The sequence below is a fragment of the Pantherophis guttatus genome, chromosome 1 (assembly GCF_059756535.1).
Source record: "Pantherophis guttatus breed Tessera chromosome 1, ASM5975653v1, whole genome shotgun sequence".
Lineage (NCBI taxonomy): Eukaryota > Metazoa > Chordata > Lepidosauria > Squamata > Colubridae > Pantherophis > Pantherophis guttatus.
Window position 1 is genome coordinate 181,040,116 of NC_142063.1, and position 25,267 is coordinate 181,065,382.

At 39.4% G+C, this 25,267-nt stretch overlaps 1 protein-coding gene across 12 annotated transcripts in view; it reads left to right on the top strand.

Moving 5' to 3' along the window:
• The window catches only part of LRRFIP1 (LRR binding FLII interacting protein 1), a 245,806-nt gene that overhangs the window by 215,332 nt on the left and 5,207 nt on the right, over positions 1 to 25,267 (top strand). For 10 of the 12 annotated variants that reach the window (XM_034426193.3, XM_087885669.1, XM_087885648.1 and 7 more), the window contains 2 exons: positions 10,241 to 10,345; positions 19,188 to 20,039. The exons of 1 other annotated variant lie outside the window; for it this stretch is intronic. In XM_034426193.3, coding sequence (XP_034282084.2) covers positions 10,241 to 10,345; positions 19,188 to 19,298 — 216 coding nt within the window. In that variant the 3' untranslated portion in view covers positions 19,299 to 20,039. Of the gene's footprint in view, positions 1 to 10,240; positions 10,346 to 19,187; positions 20,040 to 25,267 lie in introns of those variants that run through there. One more of the 12 variants, XM_060682373.2, reaches the window with a different exon arrangement.

Sequence of the window (25,267 nt, forward strand, 5' to 3'; positions counted from 1 at the left end):
CTAATATTTTTTATAACACTTTCATCTGTTGTGTCTTTTTAATGATGGTTCTAATTTTAGGTGTCCATTTCAACTCCTTGGATATAATAGAAAATATATATATATATATTGGTGACATCATCAAGACACACTAAATAAAGTTTGCCCTGTGTTGACAATCTCAACTGGTATGCTCACATTGGTATGTTTACATTTCTAGACATAGAAATGTAAACATGAAGTTGGCTGCATAAAAAGCAGAGGGCAAGAGATCAAATATAGTTTTGAGGAAAGGCAATAAATGTAGTGTGAACTTTTCTAGTTCCTATGTATTCACATTTGTTTTATTTGACAGAAGAGGTAGACAATAAAGAAATCCTAAGTAGCATCCTTGAACCTAAACTCAAGGAAATTTGTAGGTTAGAATTCTGTTGTTAAGTATGACTGCACTATCACTTACCACACCAGATAACTGTAAGGGGTGGGGTTTTATGTAACATCAGCAGAATGGAGATGAAGAGATGGAGATGAAGAAATAGGTATTTTGTGAATAAAAATTGCTTTTTCCTTTATATTAAAGTAATAATTCTTAGATTCTTACTACATGCATCTTCAAATTTTTTATGTGACTGAAAAAAATGTCAGGGTTAGAATTGTATCATTTTCAAAAGTTTTCAGGTAAGCTCCCCGGAAACAAGATAAAAGTATGAGTTATTGTATAAATGGTTGTTCACATATTTTTCAGAGGCAATTGAAAAGGCACAATGACTGTTCTCAAGTATACTTTAGATTAAAAATATACTTGTTTTAATTGTCCTAAGCAGAATATGAATGTCACCAGTATCCGTTATAAAAACTAAAAGAGCAAGTTCTTAATTCAGTAATCGTCTATTGATATATACCAGTGTTGGCGAACCTTTTTGTCATTGCATGCCAAAAGTATGAGTGCACGCATGCAATAGCGCATGCACATGTCAGCATCCTTAATGCAATGTGCACTCCACCTGCGCATGCGCGCACAGCCCCCCCCCTCCCCTGCATATGTGCGCATCCCCCCCATGTGCATCCCCCCCATGCCCTGTTTTGGGCCTGGAAAGCCTCCTGCACCAAACTTTGTCGGCCCGAAGCCTCCGCCAGGGAGAGAGGGAAGCCTCAGCCTGCTGCTCCTGCCACTGCCGGGTAAGCAGCAGTGCGAGAATCGCCGGGGTGAGGGGGCACACTTCCCTCCCTCTCCGCCTGAGCAGGCTTCTTGCGCAGCCGCAAGCCTCCACCCGCTGTTCCTGCCACCGCCTGGGAAGCAGCAGTGTGAGAATCACTGGGGCAAGGGGCGAGGGGGCAGGCTTCCCTCCCTCCCTGCCTGAGCAGGCTTCCTGCGCAGCCCCAAACCTCCGGTGAGGAGGGAGGGAAGCCCCAGCCTGCCCTTGCCCCTGGTGGTAGCAGTTCTCTCACTGCCGCTTCCCTGGCAGTGACAGGAGCAGGCGGCAGGGCAAAGAGGACAGCGACAGGCTGCGGCGGCAGGCCGTTCATGGTAGCTAAGATGCAGCAGCGGCTCCTCCTCCTGCCAGCCTTGCACTCCAGACAGCGTCCAGACAGCCATGCCTGGCCTCCCCCTGCGGCAGCCCACGTGGATCCTGGGCAGCGCAGCTTCGGGGCCTTTCCTCACAGTGGTGGTGGCGGTGACGGTGACAAGGCAGGCACAGGGGAGTGACAAGCAGTAGCGCTCCTGGCTGGCAAGGGGGTGGATGTCCCGGGGCTGCATGCGGTCACCGACAGCATGGCCAGTGTGCATGCGTACTAAGAGGAGCTGCCCAGTGGGCATGCGCGCACTAGAAATGGATGATCAGCTGTCTGGCTGATCTTCCAGTTTCTGATACTGCCGCACACGTGAAGGCCAGTTGATTGTTGCACATGCATGCACACCAGTAACCAGAAGACTAGCTAGCCGGGCACTTGCATGTGCCGGAAACCCGGAAGAGGAATGGGCGACGTCGCGCATGCCAGGCGACATGGCTCTGCGTGCCACTTCCAGCACGCGTGCAATAGGTTCGCCATCACAGATATATACAATCTTTTTTTCTCTGAGCTTTTTCAATGGCCCAATTACTTTTTGGCCTAAGTATATGTCAGCTGCCACCTCAAGTTTTTGCTTCGCAACTATTCAGTATCAGCTGCCATGAATTCAAGAATGGGGAATGGATGGAAGGGGGGGTGCAGCTGCATTCCAAACCTATGGTTGAAGTGACCATTCTGAAAACAATCTTGTTTGAATTTGATTGGACATAGTGGCCCAGTGATAGGACCACTATCCTATGCTAACTAATGTTATTTCCTTTGCTAACTAATGAGGCTGGGGATGTGTAGTCTGAAGTAAAAGCAAAAGTGAGCTTCCTAGAAACATACAGGGAAATTGGTTGGATTTTCATGAGCTGTAGCTCCATAAACTTTGTAGCCATATGTGATCTCCTATGACTGAAAAAGATTGATGTATCCTTTTCCACTGAAAAGGTGATCAATAGCTGATCAGGGAATTCTTTACTTTCCTAAACAATTCACAGAGGAGGTGTGGAGCAGAATTCATGAACTCATGAAGCTTGTTTAGCAAATCCTTAGTTGCAAACCATATCCAGGACCTTGAGATTATGTTACAGTATTCAGAAGATTTATGTGGCATGTGGCCTCATCTTTTACTTAAGTCAAACTCAGTTATAGCTGTGTAAGGCAATACAGAGATACTTCTTTGCCCTTATTTCTTCCAGAATTATGAAGTACAAAAATAATCCTGGAAGAAATAAGAGCAAAGAAGTATTTCTGTATTGCCTTACATAGCTATAACTTGGCTAGCTGCTGACATCTGTTGAGATAACCTACTAGATATCCTGCAGTTCTCCTCTACATAATTCAATATGAATACAAAGGGAAACTTGATGTTGGAGTTTAACAAAAGCCATTTTGAACTGAAAAGAATTTATAGGCACATGGTGTTTCTGTGATGAACAAATATAATGAAGTTGGGATAACTTCTAACGGACCATAAATATGTTTCAATAAAGTCCTTCCATCCTTCAGAAAATGTTACATTTTTCCATATTCAGATAGGCTAATTGGTAACAGTTTTTTCTGCTTTTCATTAGGAAAATAGATTTGCAGCTGTTTAAAGAGAAGCCAACTACCTTTAAAAGATTTAGTCCACAAACATTTGCATGCATGTTACTGTCTCATAATTATTGTTTTCTGCAAAGAGCTTATATAACTTGTCTTTTGTTGTGAATTAAACTAAATAATTGGAACTATTTTTACAGTCTTTCTGTTTTTTTCATTAAGAAAATGCCTTTTGGAATATTTTGACAGTTGAAGAAAAATATAAAAATTCCCAGTAATTATTCTGCAAAAATATAGTCTACATGGATTGGCCTTCAACAAATGTGCTAATCACGTTTATTCTGTAGATTGTGCTTCTCTTGGTATAGCTTGGGACATAATCATGAAGCCTTTTATAGATAGAACTGTAAGGTCTAAATTATATTCTCAGGAACATTTTAAAAAACTTTAGCAGAGATAGAAAATATGCAATCTCCATGATTATTTTTTTACTCATACATTAATATTTTAAGAGTTACAATTATGGATGAATGACTTTTGTTTTAAACTTTATAGATGATATCCTTATAAGATGCAGCTGCTCTTATAAGACTACAATTTCAAATATTTCAGATGCATTAACAACCTCATTTAAAATTTTCTCTACTGTGTTTTATGATGATAGTTGAAAATATTCTGTTTGATACTTGGATAAAGGAAAATACTGAGATTAATTCAATTATATGTTAAATTTTAGAATAATGTAAGATTGTACAAGTTTAATAGAATTTACTCTTCAAGTCCAATTCTTTTCTCATTGCCAGTTATACTCAAATGAGCGGCTATAGAAGTGAAATAAATTGCCAGAATACACTAAGTCGTCCCTGACAAATTGCCATTGAGCTCTTATTTGATCATCTCCAATATGAGGAAATAACTGTTCGAGACAGACTATTCAACTATGTAACAGTTCTTACCATCAGAAAATTGCTCCTAATATTCAACCTGAATCTCCTTTATTCAATTTCAGTCTTTCGGTCCTTATCCTAGTCTGTTTCAAAAGATTTGCCTGAGGCAGACTCTTAGGTAGAGGGAGATTATGATTTTCCCCTATGCCAGTTATATATGCCCAGTTCCTTTAACCATTTGCTGTAGGGCTTTATTTCCAGGCCCCTTGTCATCCTTGTAACTGTCCTCTGTTCCCAGTCCAGCCTTTCCATCCCCATTTAAAAGTGTAGGGTCTATCATCTTTGATCTACATGCAGTGCTTCTGTTAATTCATTTGAAAATTGCATTGGCCTAGTCTTCCGGCTATGCCTCCAGTGGTGTCGGAGGCGAGGACCGTGAGCTCTGCAGTCCCGCTCCAAGCTCTCCCCATCAAAAGGAGCCATAGCCACCTTGGAGGGGTGGCTTGAAGTAAAGGGGGGCTGAAGCTGGGGACAGCCAAAGCACCTAAGAAAGTGCAGGAGTGAACAGAATGAACAATGATTGTTTTTGGGTGAGATGATTCTTCTTCTACTTGACCCCAAGGAAAATAAAAAATCCGTGATAAATTCAAAAGGATAATTGGGGGGTTTTTTTGAAAATTTTTATTTTTTAAAACAAAACATAAAACATAAATCCATCATCCATACAATTGCAAAAACTGTGTCGGTCAGTTACAAGTCTTTTATACTTCCTCACCATATTCATTATTTACTAATTATCTAATTTCTCATATTACCAGTCTTAATAAGTATCTTTGTAATATAATCCTCATTAATCCTTTAACTATGGCTTTCCCCTCTTTTCATAAAAATTATTTTCAAATATTTATATTATTCATTTCTTCATCCTAGGTTAACAATAGTCATTCAACTTTGTATATTTCTACCGTTCTTATGTTATAATGGTTTCATCCCTATTTCATTTCCATATTTTATTATCTAGCCATTGATAAAATAAATCCCATATCTTATAATATTGAAAAAGGATAATTGTTTAAGCTGTGAAAATAAGCACTTCTGAGCTCTATGATGAAAAGTAAGTCGAGAATGCCATCTACTGATGAAAGGAAAAGTGACTCCTAGACTCCTGGAAATTTACAGAGGAGGAAAGGAATATCTGATATCCGGTGGAGGGCTGTGACCGTTAATTGTTTATTGTCTTACATTTACCAGAGGTGGAAATAAGAGAGACATTTTATAAAAGAAACCCTGGGAAACTAGAATAAAAGACCAAAATCATAGAGCAGATTCAAAGGATTCGGAAAATAGTTTGGATTATTAGAATATGAATGAATCCAATATAAATGTTGGAATTGGCCCGTCTAAGTAAATGACTTTGCTTGGAAATAAATGGCTTTGACTGAAATTAACATCTGCTGGAAAAAAGGCACCACGGAAATCTGAGAGGAATGTGCTATCTACTAATGATTGGAAACTTATAATTTTGAACTCTTCTTGAAATAGATTGAGACTTTTACTGTTTAATGTACTTATATTGCTATCATGACTGGAGTTGAAGGAACAGCTGTGGAAATGAGAGGACTTTTTAATGAAATGACTTTGTTGTTTCAAAGCATAAAAATATCAATGGATGGTATAGACGAGAAAATGGAAAATATTCTGCAAAGAACAACGAATAAAGACAAACTGCCCAGGAATTGGTGGAAACAATAGAATGATTGGATGAAATGGACTACTTAAACCAGAAGATTGACTACGAACAGGGAAAAAACATGGATCAGAAAAACCAGCAAATGATCCAGCAAGCTCGATGATGAGGAAGACCAGACAAATGGCAAACAAAAGGAGCAGAAAGAACAGATGATAGTTAAATAAGTCAAGGACTGGAGCAAAAAATAGTACTGACAAACCAGCCGATAAAGGAAGAAAGATTGAAGAAAATAAAACAGATAAATCAACAATTGGATAGACAGAAAGACATCTTTGATAAGGAGACTGAGACATGGGCAGGCATGTGGGAGAATTGCCAGCGTAAGTTTGTACTGGGAGAAATGTTTAGACTGAACAAGAAAGATAGAGATAAAGATGAGGAGTATGGGAGGCGAGTAAAAAAATGAATAAAAATTGAAACACTAAAGAGGAGAAGAGATGATGGATAGAAAGAATTGCCTTTTAAACATTAAGGGAGCTTGTTGTAATAATAGAGGCAGAAATAAAATTAGGGGAAATATTAGAATGTATATTTTAATAGAATAAACAAAAATAATAAATAGAAAGATTAGAGGTTTATAGGTGTTAGGCATTTTCTTTTCTGCTGTTTAAATAATAATATGATGATCACCTAAGTGTGATAAATGTGGTAAAGATTACTAATGTTGTTATTGTAATTTGAATTAATATGAATGATGCCCAGAATCAACACTCTCCACATACAATATGGATGTATATTAAAAAGGAAAAAGAAAAAGAAAATTGCATTAGCCTTAATGGCTGTTGATGTAATGGCTATTCAACTTCAGATGTTGAATAGCAGTGGGCTAGATTGCAGTGGAATATAAATCTAAATAAATTGTGCCAACCAGGAACCCTTTATTTGTAGAAAAAATTATAGGCATGATTTGGGTGCAGTTATTTGGTATGGTATTTTCTAATCCAGATCAGTATAGTGTGTGAGGCTACTGAAATATTCCTTCTCTTATAAAAGGAGAAAGAGAGAGAAGGTCTGTTGATCACCAGTTCTGATTCCTTGCCAAGCACAGAGGTTGTTTCACCATCTTGTAGCCTAAGCTTTTCCTGTCTGTCCTCCTGAAGGCTTGAGCTACACATTTGCATCCCTGTTCAGTTATTGTTTAGTTTAGTTTAGTTTTAGTTTTATTAGATTTATATACCGTCCTACTCCCGAAGGACTCAGGGCAGTGAACAGACACAAAATAAAATACATAAATACAAAAGTTAAAAGACATAATTAAAACCAGATTAAATAATTTAGCCCGAGACAATTAAAAAATCCCAATAATTTAAAACAGATTAAAATTTTGATTTAAAAGAATTTTAAAACGGGGGAGAAAATTAGGCCAGGCCGGCTTGCTGGAATAGGAGAATCTTAAGAGCACGGCGGAAAGTGCATAGATCCGGGATCCTCTGTATCTCTGGGGGGAGCTCGTTCCAGATAGTGGGTGCCCCCACAGAGAAGGCCCTCCCCCTGGCGGCCGCCAGTCGACATTGTTTAGCTGACGGCACCCAGAGGAGCCCCTCTCTATGAGAGCGTACCGGCCAGTGGGAGGCTGCTTGTGGTAGTAGGCGGTCCCGTAAATAACCAGGTCCTAAGCCATGGAGCGCTCTAAAGGTGGTGACCAAAACCTTGAAGCGCACCCGGAAGACCACCGGGAGCCAGTGCAGCTCGCGCAGGAGAGGTGTCACACGGAAGCGCCATGTTGCTCCCATAACCACCCGCGCGGCCGCACTCTGCGCTAGTTGGGGCCTCCGGGTGCTCCTCAAGGGGAGCCCCATGTAGAGTAGTCCAGGTGGGAAGTGACGAGGGCATGAGTGACTGTGTGTAGGGAGTCCCGATCCAGAAAGGGACCCAACTGGCGAATCAGGCGAACCTGATGAAAAATCCTCCCGGTCACGGCCGTCAAGTGCTCTTCTAAAGACAGCCGTGAATCCAGGAGGGCACCCAAGTTGCGAGCCCTCTCCGTGGGGGCCAGCGATTCGCCCCCAATAGTGAGCGATGGCGTCAACTGACTATATCGGGACATCGGAAACCACAGCCACTCGGTCTTGGATGGGTTGAGCCTGAGGCATTTCTTATTGAAATGCCATATTGGGACATTTCTTTTTAAATCTCAGCTGATTAAGGGGCTTTTTCTTCATCCATTCATTAACCCATTCTTAAAAAGGTTTTCTCATTTTTTTTTCTTCTTGGGAAAATAATTTGGAATTCTTTCAGACTCTCATGTTTTAGGATTACCCGATGTCAGCATTCTGATGCTGCCATAAAAAGACGAGGCTTGACTTTTCACCTACTTATTTCTTTGTAGATAATATCCCCTAGGAGAGGAGATGGTGGGGGGAACATTCTTATGGGGTGAAGTCAGAAGCTGAGGAGACTGACTTGGAAGATGGCCAATGAGAAGATGAGAATTGGGGAACGGAAAAGGAAGGGTTTGGGGGCCAGAGGGTTAGTATCGGCTACGACTAAGTCGGGGCCAGGTCTTTCGTACTCAATAAATGGAATACTTCAGCAAAGATTAATTGTTTGGGAGTGCAATTTATTTAAGATGACATCGAAACCTTACACCCATTACTTTTTGATTTTTTTTCCCTTTGGAATTTCAAACCATTGTCCAATTTTCATCTGTATGAAAGGCATTAGGCATGAGTATTTTAACCATATCATCATTTTTATACATATTTTCCACTTCCAAACTGTATAAACTTGAATGCTTAGTGGATATAATCATATCAGGTGATGTGTATTTGTGTAATGAGGCCTCCCTCGTGTGAGCTAAGGAGATCAACACCCTATATCAAGGTGTGTATAATTATTAGGCAGCTTCTTTTCCTCAGGCAGAATTGGCCAAAAACTGATTCTGAAAAGTCCAAAATTGTAAAAAGTTTTTTAGAAGGATGCAGCATTCTTGAAATTGCTAAGATATTGGGGCGTGATCAACATCTGCATTACCTCTTACCATAGTTAATTGTATCAGATGTCAGTCAACTAATGAGTCCAGATTGCCCTCTTCTGAGGGAAGAAGATAAAAATCAGCTTCATAGGTATAGCCATCTTTTGGAGACTGGATGGCAGAATAAATCATCACATTACTAGACCATTAAAATGCTCCCTTTTCAGAGCATTATCCCTGCATGCAAAAACATGCCTATTTAAATCTTGTTAAATCTTTTCTTTTCTCCTGAGTGGATGAACCTTAGCTTCTTTCCTAAAGGTCCAGGTTTGCAGAAAGTATACTGAGAGGCATTGCATCATCCCTGGAAAAGCTGTAGAGATTTTTAATAAAGGTATCCTAGCCTAAATATGTTGAGTTCATTACAACCCCATTTGGGACCATTGAACAACAGAAAATATCTCTAGTCATTATCTCAACTCTTGAATATTTCACAGTCAGACAGAGTGAAGAGGGGTCACACAATGGCTTCCCCAAACATCTCAGCCAAATTTGAGGTAGGAGCAGGATGCTTGGTATGGCTGGCTGCTCATATTCAGATTCCAGACTATTCTCGTTTGCTTATATGTATATCTTTCTATCTTTCTTCTGATCTATGATCCAGATCACAACTTATGCTGTTAATGATGTTTTATTTATTCATGCAAGAATCAAAGTTACATAGCAGACGATGCTTGACTTAAAAATATTTTTAAACATTTCTTGAAAATAAAACTGTTATGGATTCAATAGGAAGAGAAATATTTTCAGTAAATTTGGTTTCTTTATGATGTTGGATAGGCTGTGGTTTTTGTTTGTTAAATTTTATTAGCAACTGCTAAATCCAGGTTGAAAGTTGTCTATCTCTTTAGTTGCATTGTTAGCTCATCACCTAGCAGGATTTTTTTTAAATAAACCTTTGCATTCACATTTGTTTCAACAGTTCAGTAGTCTGATTAGATTCTGTTAATTAGAGCCTGTGCATTATCCCAGAAAAGGCATTTCAGAACACTCAGGGGCTCAACTTATTTTAGGAAAAGTCATAGTTGCTTTAAGGAGTTTGATGTCATGTCTGTAGATCCACATTCTAAAGCAACTTTTGTGGACCAAATCCAAAGCATTGCACAATTCACCTGTGAAATTATATTCGTTCTGGGCAAGTTTTTGTTTTGTTTTTTAAATTATATACTATTTTTCAAATTAGGTGAAATGTTGGCAGCAGACCGACATGAGTTGCAGTCTTATAGGAAGGAATTTATTTCAAGTTCTTAAGTTTATACTTTCAATTTTATTTTTTTCAAAGCTTGAAGTAAAACATATTTTACAACCTGTATCATTCCATGTTTACATCAACATTGTCATTTTTGGGAAGCAAGTTACTTCATAGGCATCTTAAAAGTAGTATATTTAAAATTTTAGATTTATGTGTTAATGTTTGTTTATTTTGAAGCTATGATTATATTTAGAGTTTTATTAAATTTCAGTTTCTGTTTATTGTGCGTAGACAATCCTTTGAAATGAAGATGGAGTATACATTTTTATTAAAATAAATAATATTCTATCATATGCTAGGTGTTACGATTAGAAGGTCAAGTTGTTCGCTATAAAACAGCTTCAGAAAATGCTGAAAGAATAGAGGATGAATTGAAAGCAGAGAAACGTAAACTCCAAAGAGAGGTAATCTGCATTACTATACTTTTGAATTAAGAAAAAGGGTTGAATTTTTAAAAAAGTAAAATTTAACATGAGTAATAGGATTCTAGACTAATCATTTCTATATTAAATGAAAACTTTTTCAGCCTCTAGCCATGAATAATGTCCCTAAAATTACCTTCTGCAGATTGGAGTATTTTATATTTCCTTCCTGCTTGTGCCAAAGCATCAAAAGAAAGCCTTTTTCAGACACTAACTAAATAAAAAAGATAACCAAGTTGCTATAGCTTGCTTACTGAAAAAGGGAATGGAATCCATTAGTTCTCACTTGTGGTTTTGAAAAACAAAAAAAATTGAAGAAAAAACAGAGAATGAAAAATAAATATTGCCAAAAGTTTTATAATACCCAGTATTATGAATAAAATACTGTAATTTCAGCTGAATTCAATGCTACACAATTTACTAATAATCTCAGATAATTACCATATTTTTCAGAGTATAAGACGCACCGGGGTATAGGACACACCTTAGTTTTTGGGGAAGAAAATTTTTAAAAAAGCTGATTGGTGGGTGGATCGGCCTCCCGGAACACCCCCAATCAGCTGTTTCCAGAGGTGAATTTTAGCAACAGGTTCATTGGTTGTGAGCTCTGTGCCTTGCTTTTTTTTCTGCCTCTGAAACTCTGTTTCAGGAAAAACTTTTTTTTCTGCCTCTGAAAGTCTCCGAAACCGAGCTTCAGAAAAAAAAGGCTTTTTTTCTGAAGCTTCTTTCAGAGGCTTTTTTTCTGAAGCTTCTTTCAGAGGCTTTTATTCTGAAGGATTATCTGTACTCTGTTCAATCTCCTTTCTTTGGTATTGGTATGTAGATTAACCTCTTCCGATCTGTTGGTTATTGTGTCATTCTCTAGATTTGTTAACACAGTTTTGTTAGAACCTTTACTGATTCTTCTTTTGATGCTTGCCATATTATTTTAGATAAAAGCCTTTCTGAGGCTTTTTTTCTGAAGCTTCTTTCAGAAGCTTCTTTCAGCCTCTGAAATCTCTGTTTGCGAGGCTGGGCATACTACATTCAAAGTATAAGACGCACCCAGATTTTCATCCTCTTTTTGGGTGAAAAAAGATACTCTGAAAAATACGGTAGTTCCTTTTCTATATAGGATGATTATTCAGGAAAAGCTATCAGCTTTTAACAACTTGATTTTCAAAATGATAAATTAAAATAACAGGCAAAACCATTTTAACATCTGCATTCATTAATCATTAATACCTGCATTCATTAATCAGGACGGTGCAGTGGCACAGCGGTTAAGACGCTGGGCTTGTCGGCTGGAAAGCTGGCAGCCCAGATTCGAGACTCAAACACCACGCAATGGGGTGAGCTCCTGTCCTCGCTTCAGCTCCAGCCAACATAGTAATTTGAAAGCATGCAAATGCAAGTAAATAAATAGGCACCACTTTGGTGGGAAGGTAACAGTCACATGATGGAAATGTCTATGCACAGCGCTGGCTCAATGGCCTTGAAATGGAGATAAGCAGTGCTCCTTATAGTTGGCCACAACTAGTGGAGTAAAATCCACAGGGACTCATCTAGCTTGTTTTATTCATTAATCAAACAGTTTTGTAATTTGTCTAATATGTATAATTTTGGCTCATTTAAGAATTAAAGAAATAAGATTCATAAAGAAAACCAGCTCTAGATTCAAACACGAACTGAAAAAAATCTTAAAGTTTCAGAATCAATGTATCTGTGTGCACCTTAAAGAATTTATCTAAGCTTGGCATTTTGCCTTTCCTATAAGTAATATTTCTAATTTCTCCATCTTAATTTGTTCAGAAAGTACTGTATTTTTCGCACTATAAAACGCACCGGACCATGAGACGCAAATTAGCTTTAGAGGAGGAAAACAAGAAAAAAAATCTACCTCTGCCTCCCAGCATCCATCCAGTATTCACCTGGCTAGCATCCTTGCAGCAAACAGCAAACAGCCTGGTCAGCTGTTATCGCAGCCCCAGTGGTTCGTCAGGGCTCCATTCCGTTGTGCCCACCACCGGCCAACTGAACTAAACTGCTGCTGCCTCCGGCAACACTAGAATCTTCACTGGCGAGCAGCTGATTGGTGGTTGGATCGGCCTCAACTGTTCTAGGCAATGGGGATTGCCGCCACTGCCATTCACCGCCATCGCTGATGCCTATTGCCATCATTCGCCGCCACCTATTGCTGCCGCCGCCATTTGGTAGCAATTGGCATAGGCAATTCCCTCCACCTAGAACAGCTGATCAGCGGTATTCCAGGAGGCCAATCCAACCGCCAATCAGCTGCTTGGCAGTGAAGGCTTCAGTGTTCCCTGGCAGCGGTGAATGGTGGGAGAGGCAACAGGTGGTGCCCCCTTCCCCCGCCACAATATTCGCTCTATAAGACGCACAGAAGAGAATCAGTTTGGTTGTAGTGGTTAAGACACCAGGCTAGAAACTGGGAGACTGAGCACAGATAGTCCTCAACTTACAACAGCTCATATAATAACTAAAACTAAAGTTTTAACAGCACTGAAAAAGTGATTTATGACCATTTTTCACACTTACGACCATTGTAGCATCCCCATGGTTAATGATCAAAATTCAGATGATTGGCAACTGGTTCATATCTATGACGGTTGCTGTGTCTGGGGTCATATGCTTACCTTTTGCAACCTTCTGACAAAGTCAGTGGAGAAACCAGATTCACTTAACAGCTGTGCAACTAATTTCACAACTGCAGTGATTCACTTAACTACTGTGGCGAGAAAGTCATAAAATGGGGCAAAGGTCACTTAACAAATGTCTCACTTAAGAACATAAATTTTGGGCTCAATTGTGGTTGTAAGTCAAGGATTACTTATACGAGTCCTGCCTTTGGCATGAAGCCAATTGGGTGACCTTGAGTCAGTCACTGAATTTCAGCCCTAGGAAGTAAGCAAGGAAACTCTTGCCAAAAAACTGCAGTGCTTCTCCAGGTAGTTGTAGCAATCAACACTGACTCAAAGATATAGATAAAATTATTGGTCATATAGTCAGTCAGATGTTTAGATTGGATTTGGCATTTTTGTCCACTGTTGAGCCCTTCTATCCCCCATGGGATAGAAAATGTTGGAGGGTGTTAAAGGTATTGTCACAGATGTAAGCTGTTCCAAGTAAAGTTGCCTTTTGCAATTGACTGGTGGGTGGTGATTCTTCATGGTGATTCAAGTAGCGCTCCAAATGTTTTGAATGTTTTGAAATTGCACTGAAGACGCCTATTACTACCTTGCTTCTTATGCTACAGCCATTCTACTTCTATTTGGAGTTCTCTTTGTGATTTTCTCAAGTTTTTTTCTCTTCTATTCTGGTGTCTCCAGGTACTACCATGTGCACTATCCAAAGTTCTTTGACTTTCTTACCAGCAATTGTTAAATCTAGGGTGCATGTTACAGGTGCGTGTCTGTTTTTGTTCTGACCCAGCCTTAGCAGAAGTAAGAAACAGACTCCTTGTCATGAAAATCTCTTCTTTATTTACTTCTTGTGAATTAATGGCATTCACCTACAGAAAAGCCTAAGCAAGAGTCCTGCAAGAAGTTAAATGTGATTATTGCAAGGCCATGAGCTCCCAGCCGAAAGGCTGCAGATTAAGTTCTGGTAAGCAGTCTTTGATGCACGAAACACAGTGAACAAAATCTTCAGAAATACAAACTTTGTCTCCTACGACAACCACTCCCCTTTCCTTCTATTTATTCCCCAGCCAGGGAGGGGCCATTCAGCATCCACATGTGCTTTGCTTCCTGAGTCGACTCCTTGTCCTCTGTTGTTCACCTCTCCTAACTGTTCTGTGCATATGTGCATCTGGAACAAGCCCCAGCTGTTCTTCCTCCTCACTCAGCCTCCAAAGGCAGCTGTCTCTCCGGTGACTGGGAAATGTCGGATGGCCCTGGGTCTATCTCTGTGTCCGACACAGAGCATCCATCAGAGCCTTCCCCAGACTCCAGAACTGGCCCAAGTTCCTCCCCAACCTCCTCATCATCTGAGTCTGCTGCCAGTTCCACTGTTTTAATACCAAAGTCCCAGAGCAATTTAGCTTCTTCATTTTCCTTTATTACTTATTTTGTGGTCCCACTAGTTCTTGTTTGAAAGCAGGTACCATGTCTTCCCGAAAATAAGCCCTAGACTGATTTTTAAGAGTACACCCTACCACCAAAATATAAGCCCTACTAGTGGAAGGGGGATGGGCATGGCCAGTATAGGAGGCGGCAAGCGCACAAGGCCAACAGTGTTCAGCAGCAGTTGTAGCCCATGCAGCGCAAGTGAGTTGATTCCCTGTCCAAGCAGCAGATGGAGGCAGAGGCATGAGGAGAGGAGGCAGGCGATCTGGACATGCCACATGGACCGTGGGAAAGCTGAGTCGATGGGCCGGAGAGGGCAGATGGCCTCAAGAGGCTCGTTTTTGCGTCTCTCAGCTTGCCTGCGGGGCGCAGCAGGATCACCTGCCTTCTGCCCCACGCCTCTGCCTCCAACTGCTGCCAGTGTTACTGCACAAAGACGAGCCTCCTGCGTCTGACTGCCCACTCTGGGCCACAGACTCTCGGGTTTCTTGTGGACTGCACATTACATCCGGATCACATGCCTCCCCCCCACATACACACCTCTGCCTCTGTCTGCTGGTTGGACAGGAAATCAACTTACCTGTGCTGCACGGGCTTTGCAGCTCCAGAGTGCATCAACCAAGGGACTAGTGGGCTGCAGCTGCTTCCGGGTACTGTCAGTTCGTGGGAATGCTTGCTGCCTCTTGTGCATGCGCTGGGGGGTGGGTCGCCCAGCCAGGCTGATTGCCCTGAAATCGCGTTTCCCTGAAAATAACCCCTAATGCTTATTTTGGAGCCCCCCAAAATATAAGACTGGGTCTTATTTTCGGGAAAACACGGTAGCATTTTTTGCAGATCTTCCAATACACCATTACTGTTGTCATGTAATCAGTCTGCACTAACTTCTTGCAGCATATAACCAGGTGGTCCACTATGTCTTCAGTTCTTTGCAGAGAAGGCATTTACTGCCTGTTGCTGTCTTCTCAATTCTGGCTTTGTTCTTAAGGCTTGGTCTTGTGCTCTTCAACTTCCATGCTCTTAGCCATTGCCAGGTCTTGTTATGTGCCTGATAATTTTTTTAATGTACTGGCCATGTAATATTTTGCCTTGTCATATATCTTCTATTCTTCATTTGGTCTTTCTTATCGATCACTTTGATATTCAGTAAGTTTTTGTGGTATACTGACTTCAGTTTATTTTCTTCACTATCCTTCAGATATTTTTCTAATGTCCTTTTTTCTTCATTGACTGTCTGGTATACTTGCAACTGTCCAAACTCACCTATGATCCTTGGTAAATAGAGTCTATCAACATCATTGTGAGAATGTAGGAGTATGGCTTCTAGTTCATCTTGAGTCCAGTCCACTATTCCAACTGGTATTTAATGACTGGAATTACCCAAGTATTAATCCCCTTTTTGGTATTTCTGCCACTGAGTTTGGACTTTAAAATCATCCTGTTAGTAAGGAACTTTTATCCCTTGCTGTTAGACTCTTTCCTTTCTGCTCAGATGGAAAGAGCTTGTTTTCAATTGCATCAGCTACCACACTAATTAGCAATTTGAACATTGTTGTTAAGCAGGTAATTGGCCTGTAGTTGCCTGTTTCAACAACCCTTTTGTTGAATCTTGTATAGGTTTTGCCATTTATTTATTTTTTTATTTAAAAGTTTTATCAAATATTACAACAATTTTTCCCATCCCTCCTCCCCCCCATCCCTCCTCCACCCACCCCATCCCTCCTCCACCCTCTCCCCCCAACCCCCCAACCCCCACCCCCCACCCCGGACTTCCCAGAGCAAATACAGGGTATAACATTTAACAAACATAAACTAAAATATGCTAACTTTCTATAGACTCCAATCTCCCTCTTGCTCTTTAACTCCCCTTTGAACTAACAAAACATAATTAAAAAAGAAAAAAAATTCTTTTTTTTTCATTCATAAGCTATTTGAAACTTTTTAGTCCGATATTTGTTTTGAAATATAGTCAATCCATCTTCTCCATTCCGATATATATCTTTCATTTGAATGGTCCTTCAATAGGTTTTGCCATTTATTAACCAATCTCCAATTTCATTTCCTTGCAGTATGTTCTTAAATTGCTTGGCAATGAGTGGGTGTAGACCAGAATAACAATTGGAAGGGACATTGTAGATCATCTAGTCTAACACCCACCCACCCACCCACCCCCGCCCAACCAGGAGACCCTACACCATTTCTGACAAATGGAAGTCCAGTCTCTTCTAGAAAGCTTCCAGTGGAAAGCTCCCACAAATTCTGAAGGCAAGCTATTCCATTGGTTGGTTGTTCTCACTATCAGAAAAGTTCTCCTTATTTCTAGGTTGAATCTCTCCTTGATCAGTTTCCATCCATTATTCCTTATCTGGCCTTCAGGTGCTTTGGAAAATAAGTTGACCCGCTCCTCTCAGTGACAACCCTTCAAATACTGGAATACTGCTATCATGTCTCCCCTGGTCCTTCTCTTCACCAAAACCCATGCAGTTCATATTTTGTATCTACTATTTTTCTTGGCTATGACAGTTATTTGCTGCTTTAATATTTCCACTTGATTTAATATTCTACTTGATTTTCTTTGCCTCCAAGTGATTTCTTAATCTAGTATTCCTTAGTCATCTTCTTCCTTTCTTTAATCGGTTCTAGCTTGTTTGCATCTAATCTTAGCATTCTGGCTATGCAACCAACCAATAATTATTATTTTTGGTTGCAGTCAGCCAGATGTTTAGACTGGATTTGGCATTTTTATTCTTCTATCAAGCCCTTCCCAAGTATCAGGGAAGGCAGATGTTTGATGTTTGTTAAAGGTGTTACAACTTATAACTTACCCCCAGAATCATGTGCATAAAGTTTGGGCAGATTTTATGCCCAATCAAAGGGATTTTATGCCTGGGAAGCTACAGTGTCCCGTCTCCCCACCCCCCAAAAAAAATCTTCCTCTCATCCTTTCCCACCAGCTCCTCACAGGCTTTGGGTCTGATTATTTCCCTACTGTATTCCACACCTCTACGCACTTCCCATCACCTGTCACATACTTAACTTGGAAGATTTTCAGTGTTCTGCGCTTACATTGCGAAGAACAGCAGGCCACTCTACTCCTCAGATTCCCCAATGAATTGTGGCTGTTCCAAAAAATGGTGCCCACTTCTGGGATAGTGCCATGTGACCTGCAGAGACATTGAAGGGCAGAGTGGCCTGCCTTCCTTCTCAAACACAAACTCCAGAAATCTACAAAATGTCAGCAATTGGAGGATGGGTAGGAGGTGTGGGTATAAGCCATTTGTCTTCTATAGATGTCAGGCACACATCTGTAGTGTGCCTGACACTACAGGATGGGGACACTACAGGAAGGGGAGCAGGCCATTCTATTCCTTGACACACACACCCCAAATCACATGGTTTCATCTGGGAAGGGGGTGCCATTTTCAGAGCAGCCATACTTGTGCCCACTTCCACATAAGTGAGCAGTCACAGGTGAGGAGGAGAGTGTGGGAGTAGGCCCGTGATAGCATGCATGCCAGAGGTGGCATGCAGAACCCTCTCTGTGGGCACGCGCACCATTGCCAGCTGCTGCTCAGGTTTCCAGCATGCATGTGCATACCGGAAACCCGAAGACCAGCTGGCTGGCGTTCGAATGCGCACCAGCCAGTTGGTCTTCGGGTTTCTGGCTCTCCAGCGCATGCACATACACACGCATGCACACATGTTCCGGTTTGGGCACTCGGTGCGAAAAGGTTTGCCATCACTGGTGTAGACCTTTTACCATTTGGAGATCTATAAAAGGTAAATGAGAAATCAGTAATAGGAGTTTCCAGTGTGGGATCCAGCGGGGTGGGAAGCAGGCCAAAGGCCTTTGGGCACTCCAATGCTGGTAACAGAGCATGGGATGCCTCAGGTTGGAAGAAGCCTTGGGAGGGCCAGGGCAGGCAAACCACAGGAGCTCCCCTGAGGTACCCTGAGCTCTACTAAATGATCACATGAGGGAAAACGGGTAGGGATTGTTAAGTGGTCGCAGGATCACTTCGCATAACGACCATCATAAGTTACCACTATGATAGGCAGGCTCCATTCTGGTTGTAAGTCAAAGATTACCTGTACATTAAAATTCATGTTGATTATACATTTTCAGAAACAGGTCTCTCGCTCTGATACCCTTTGCCAACCAAAAAATGTATCATAAAATCAAATTTTTATTTAGCCCTAATTTTTTATAATCTGTCAAATGTAATATGTGGCTGGGTAGTAGTTATAATACTGAAAAAAAATTATGCAACTTTCAATCAGCAAAGCTTGATTGCTGATGCATACTTTCCTGCAGATAATCAAAGGAAATCTTGACTATTCTGACATCAGTCCCAATTGAACTCTTTGTTCAGTCAGAGCTTGTCAGAGCAGATCTTCTTTAATTGGAAATAAAAAACAAACAATATTTGTGTCACTATTCCAACAGAAGAAATGAACTGGAATCTTGATGTCCTTTTAATCTAAACTGAAGGACTAAGTCTGTAGACCTTTACAATATATAAGCAAAAAGACATCTTAAACTTTTAGAGCTTAAAAAGAATTTGTAAAAGTTTTCCAGATGTTGTTCTAGAAATAGATCCTATTTGAATGATACCCCAGAAGATAAATTAAGCTGAAAAAGATTTCAAGCAAGCGTTCTTTTCCATCTGGCATATTACAGTTGTTGCTGAAGATCAGGGGGAATGCTATTTTCTATACCTTAATTTCAATACAATGTCTCTTTTAAATGTTTTTTCCAGCTTCGTTCAGCATTAGACAAAATGGAAGAACTTGAAGTAAGTAATGGCCATCTAGTTAAACGTCTAGAGAAGATGAAAGCCAATAGAAGTGCTTTACTCTCTCAGCAATAGATGGCAGCTGTTGCTGGGGCTATTGGACTGATTGACAACCAGGCTTGGTTGAGGTTTACCTGTTTGGGATGCTTTCATATTTCTGAAGACAACACAGTTCACATGCATGAATGCATTTGACCATATGCTTGATGTTTTGGTTATACAGATTCTGAACTGATATAACTATAATTATGAACAGCTCCTCCAAATGTCTGTCTCTCTCAGATTCAATACTGTAGCTGTAAGCAATTTGAGAAGCACATTATATGTTCCCTTAAGTCCTCAATTTGATGTGGCATTTTGAAAAGAATTTTTTAAAAATAAAATATTAAACTGGAAATTGGAATTTTCTTTCTTTCTGGAAATTAAGTTTTTTTAAGACTAATTTTCAGATTTCCTGTAATGGCTGTATCTGAAAGAATAGCAACCATAGTATATCCTTATCAAGTTCTTATGTAAAAAAACCCGGAACAGAAGCCACTGCAGAGCAAATCTTCAATTTTGAAATCATGGATGAAAATGGTCTTAGAAGCAAAAGTGACCTTATAAATGGACTTCATCAAATAAAACGTTATAAGCATTTTTTCTCCTACTCATTTATGACTACTTCATTTCAGGGTCACTAGGCTGAAATGAATAGCTTCACTTTTAAAAAAAAAGAAAAGGTTTTTTTATTATTTAATTTTGTATTTGGAATTCAGTTACATGACTTCTTATAAAGAATGTAAGGTAAATAAAGGCAAGCCAATGTTTTAAAAATTGTATACTATTTCATATTTTAATGATTATACATGTTTGTCATTACTAAATACAGTCTGATTATCATGCAGAATTCTTTAGACCAGCAGTCCCCAACCTTCCTGGCTCCAAGAACTGACAGCAGCAGTGGTGGCAGTGGTGGGGAGAGAAGGGGTTTGTGTGCGCAAACTAACTCCCATGCATGCGCAAATGAAGTTTTACATAGAAGACAGCAAGGAACAGAGAGAAAGCAGAGCATAAATTTCTCATCTGTTCCAATTAATATCTGGTCTAATTCTGTTGGTTCTATATTAAAGCCGTACATTTTTGCATCTTTCTCATAATGCAATTGTATTTGCATTTGTGACCACCATGCAATTTCTATTCCCTGCCTACTGAGTTCCTATTTAGTTTTTAATTCCCCTTCATCATTCAAAATGTCATTGTATCTTACAATTTTTGCACACATACAATCCTAGCCGCAGTCAGTACATGTAAAATCAAATAGGTAGTCTTTTTGTCATATTTTTCTGGTAGGATGCCAAACAAAAATGCCTCTGGTTCAATATGCTTGTTTGTCATTTTTTTCAACCATAAATAATTTTTTCCAACCAGTATTTTCGAACAGTATTTTTTAGTTTTGGGACACATCCACCACATGTGATAGTATGAGCCCAGTGTTTGGTTACATTTCCAACATTTTGCTGATCTGTCTTTATACATTATGCATCAACCTTGCCAGTGCAAAGACAGACTAGAAACATTCTATACAGATTTTCCTTATAAGCAGTTGACATTGTCATTTTACATTCCTATCCCATAGTTTCTGCCATTTATCTAATTCTATTGCATGTCCAAAGTTTTTAGCCCAAGCGATCATTGTCTCCTTTATCTGCTCACTTTCTAATTTGATGCTCAATAAGTAACCATGTTCAATGGAGATGAAGAGTATTATAAATAAAATAAAAAAAACATTAAAAAAAAGAAACTATAGCCCAACCTACCAAAAACCTAAGTGTAAAGACAGACTAGAAATAAAAGTTAAAATAAGCAAAAAAAATAGTAAAATCTTGATGAATACAAATCACCGGGACCTCACAGATTACATCCCAGAGTTCTAAAGGAGCTGGCAAATTTCATCTCAGAACCTCTGCACTACATCTTTCAAAAATCCTGGAGCACCAGGGAACTACCAGAGGACTGGAAAAGACTGGAAGATGGGAAAAGTAGTTCCCATCTTCATAAAAGGAAAGGGAAAAAAACAGACCCTGGAAACTACAGACCAATCAGCCTAACATCAATACCTGGGAAGATACTGGAAAAGATAATAAAAAAACAGATCAGCCAACATCTAGAAACAAGTAAAGTAAAGTCAGCACGGGTTTGTTAAAAACAGATCATGCCAAACCAATCTTATTTCATTCTTCAACATAGTGACTAAATTAGTAGACCAGCAAAATACTGTGGACATAATATACTTAGACTTCAGCAAGGCATCCGACAAAGTAAACCACAACCTACTTTTTGGTAAGCTAGAAAAAAGTGGGATAGATAGCATCACCACCAGATGGATTTGCAACTGACAAACCATACTCAACTCCTTAATGGGTCTAAGTCTACATGGAGGCAAGTAAGCAGTGGGGTACCACAAGGTTCCGTTTTAGGATTGAAGAGATATCTCTTCAATATCTTAGATGAGGGAATAGAAGGGGAACTTACCAAATTTGCAGATGATACTAAACTGGCAGGAATAGCTAGCACCCTAGAAGATAGGCTCAAGATCCAGATGGATTTTGACAGACTTGAACACTGGGTCCTAATCTTACAAAATGAAATTTAATGTAGAGAAAACACTTAGGCAAGAAAAACCAAAAGTACACATAGACTGGTTGAAACCAGGCTTAATAGCAGTAACTGTGATCTTGGAGTCTTAGTGGACAACCAGCTAAATATAAGCTAGCAGTGTGCAGGGACAGCCAAAAAAGGCAATGCAATCCTAAATTGCATTAACAGAGGGATACAATCAAGATCAAGGGAGGTACTAATACCACTCCATAAAGCCTTAGTAAGATCTAGAGTATGCATCCAGTTTTGGCCACCAAAAAGATGTTGAGACTTTAGAAAAAGTGCAGAGAAGAGCAACCAGATTAGGGGACTGGAGACTAAAACATACTGGAGACTAAAACATACTGGAGATTAAAACATACGAAGAACGGTTTCAGGAACCGTTCCCCGGTCCTAGTGAAGAGAAGGACCGGGGAGACATGATATCAGTTCCGATATTTGAGTGACTACCACAGAGAGAAAGGGGTCAAGCTGTTTTCCAAAGCACCTGAAGGCCAGACAAAGAATAATGGATGGAAACTGAACAAGGAGAGATTCAACCTGGAAATAAGAAATTTTCTGATAGAACAATCAACCAATGGAACAGCTTGCCTTCAGAAGTTGTGGGAGCTTCATCACTTGAGACTTTCAAGAAGAGATTGGACTGCCATTTGTCAGAAATGTTGTAGGATCTTCTGCTTGGGTGTGGGGTTGAACTAGATGACCTACAAGATCCCTTCCAACTCTGTTAATCTGTAAATGCTTGCCTGCCGCTTGCACGGCCCAGTAGTGGTCTGCAGCCTGGGGGTTGGGAACCCCTGCTTTAGACATTTCCTTTATCTTTTATGAAAAGATGAAATACGTTTTAAAAAATTACTTAGGGTAGTGATTCTACTAACAGAATAAGATCCATAATGAAGAATTGGCTGTACAGTATTTTCCACTATACCTCTTAATATCTTAACTATTAGGGCGTGTAATTTAATGGGGTTGAAATTAATTTTTGCAATTTTTTTCAGTGAGGGGTTCTAAAAATATGTGTTTTTACACTAAGAATTTAAATCTGTTATTTTTGCAATTGCACAACATTTAGCTTGGTATTGTAAATCCATATCTGATCATATATCCCACAAATACTGTTAACTTTATCTTCTCAAAATTACACCTTGTGCTACAAAAATTAAAGTTTTTTTCTGCATGAATCTTATCTAGCTAAGCAAAATATAATCCATGCAATCATAAACTAACATCAGAAAGCAACTATCTGAGTTACAAAAATGTTTAAGCAACTTTTATCAAGTCTTGTTTTAATTTGTTCTTCAACATCAGCCACCAACTTGCTTCTTGGCGTGATATACCCTCACGTTTCTCATGTTTATACCAGGGGTTCAGATTATTTCCCTACAGGTTCTGTGGGCATGGCTTGATGGGGGGAGTGTCATGTGATTGAATGGGGGTGGCCAACTTGACATCACTCACAGCAAGGTGGGGCAGCACCACCCCACCAAGCCACGCCCATCAAGCCATGCCCACAGAACCCACAGAAATGTTTGGCCAAGTCTAGCATTCAACCTAGCTGCTTCTCATCTTCTCATGTTTGCTCTATTAGCCCGAGAAGGAGGAGAGAAGCAGCCACGTTGAATGTTGTGGCAGAGAGAAGCCAAACTTTTCTCCTTCCCTTCACAGTAAAGCTACTCCCTTTATGGTGTTTGCCCTTGGAAGAGGCTTGCTCGGCCTTCCGCTCTTTCGGGGAGATAGCGAGAAGTTAAAGGGAGCCCTGAATTTTCTCCCCAGGGAAAATAGGGAGAACATTTCTCCTCCTACATCTGCTGCCCTTCTTCCCCAATCTAAGGGAAAGTTGTAGAGTTATTGTGAAGCTGATTCTAGGCCTCGGTTCGGTGCCTCATCCCTCGAAACTTTATCAGCCCCTCAGGAAAAGAAAACAAATTAGCCCACAATGGTGATTACACAATATTGTTTACCTGCAACGAAAAGGAAGAAAACGATAGAATAGATGAACTTAAGACTCCCTCTTTCTCCCTCTCTCCCTCTCACTCTCCCTCTCCCCCCTCTCTCTCTCTTCTCTCCCCCCCTCCTCTCTCCCCCTTCACATTTTCTTCTTGGGAAAAAAAGGAAGTATCAAAGACTTATTGGATTATTGGATTCTCCTGAGTAATGGGTGTCACACACATGTGCACAGACAAACACACAAACAATATATTTTTTCTGAACAGAGTATTGGCCGGATCATAAATTTAAACAGTTTTTCAATACAATTTATATATTCCCTTTTGCCATAATATTTTCCCTTCTTTTCCTTTTTTTCCCTTTTTTTTGAATCCATATTGCCCATTCATCCTAGCTCTAATCTTCACCAAATTTCATTTTTCCCTTCATCTCTATATGAAACCCCTTAAATTTAAAATCTCATTTAACATAATTCTTAATATTACAATCATTCATTTAATATCAGAATAATAAACCAAAACATTTTATGCCATGCATTTTCTTAAATCTTATTTAAGAAAATCTTAGTAATACACTCCAATATCTTAATAATCAATTACCTATATAGCAGTTTCCCCTAATTTTATTTATATTTTTAGAATTTGTCCTTTTATAGTCTCCAACCATGCAATTAAAAATATTCCAATTGTTACAATTTCTCTAATTTTAGGTAAAGCATATTTCTAAAACTTATTTCATTTCATTCATACATCCATTAATTTTCCATTATTTTAAACTATTTAAAGTATCATAATTACATCTTATCTCTAACATTCCTTTCATCATATTCCTCTTTCTTCTTTCTCCCTTTCTATTTTTATTTTTTTTCTTTCCCTTTCTTTTCTATATTTCCCATTATTTCCCATCTCTTTTCTCTTTTTTTCATCTTTCCATTGTTAAACCAAATGTAATCATTTTGTATTTTAAAGACATAAACTCTTCTATTTTGCCTTACATTTCCCATTATTTCCCATTCCTTTTCCCTCTTTCTTGTATTTTCACTATTAATCCCAGTGGAATCATTTAAATTTTTTATATTCTTTCTGTTCCACCCTCTTTTTCCCTCTTTTCTCTTTTTTCTATTTTTAATCCCAATGTAATCTTTAAACTTCTCCTTTTTATTATTGCTACCCACATAATCATTTAATTTTCCATAGTCTCTCTCTTTCTCTTCTTCTTGGTTAACAATATCTTTTTCTTGCTTCCCATTTGTTGTTTCCTTGTCAACTTGGATGTACTCTAACTCAGTTTTTGAGTCATCAGATTTCAGTTTTCCCTGCAGTATTGTAGTCATTTCCTTTATGTCCATTTTCAGTGAAAGGTACATCATTTTCATCATTTCCTTAAATTCCTGCATATTTTGTTCTTTTTAAGTTAATATTTATTCCAATTTAAAATTATGTTATAATCCTCCTTTT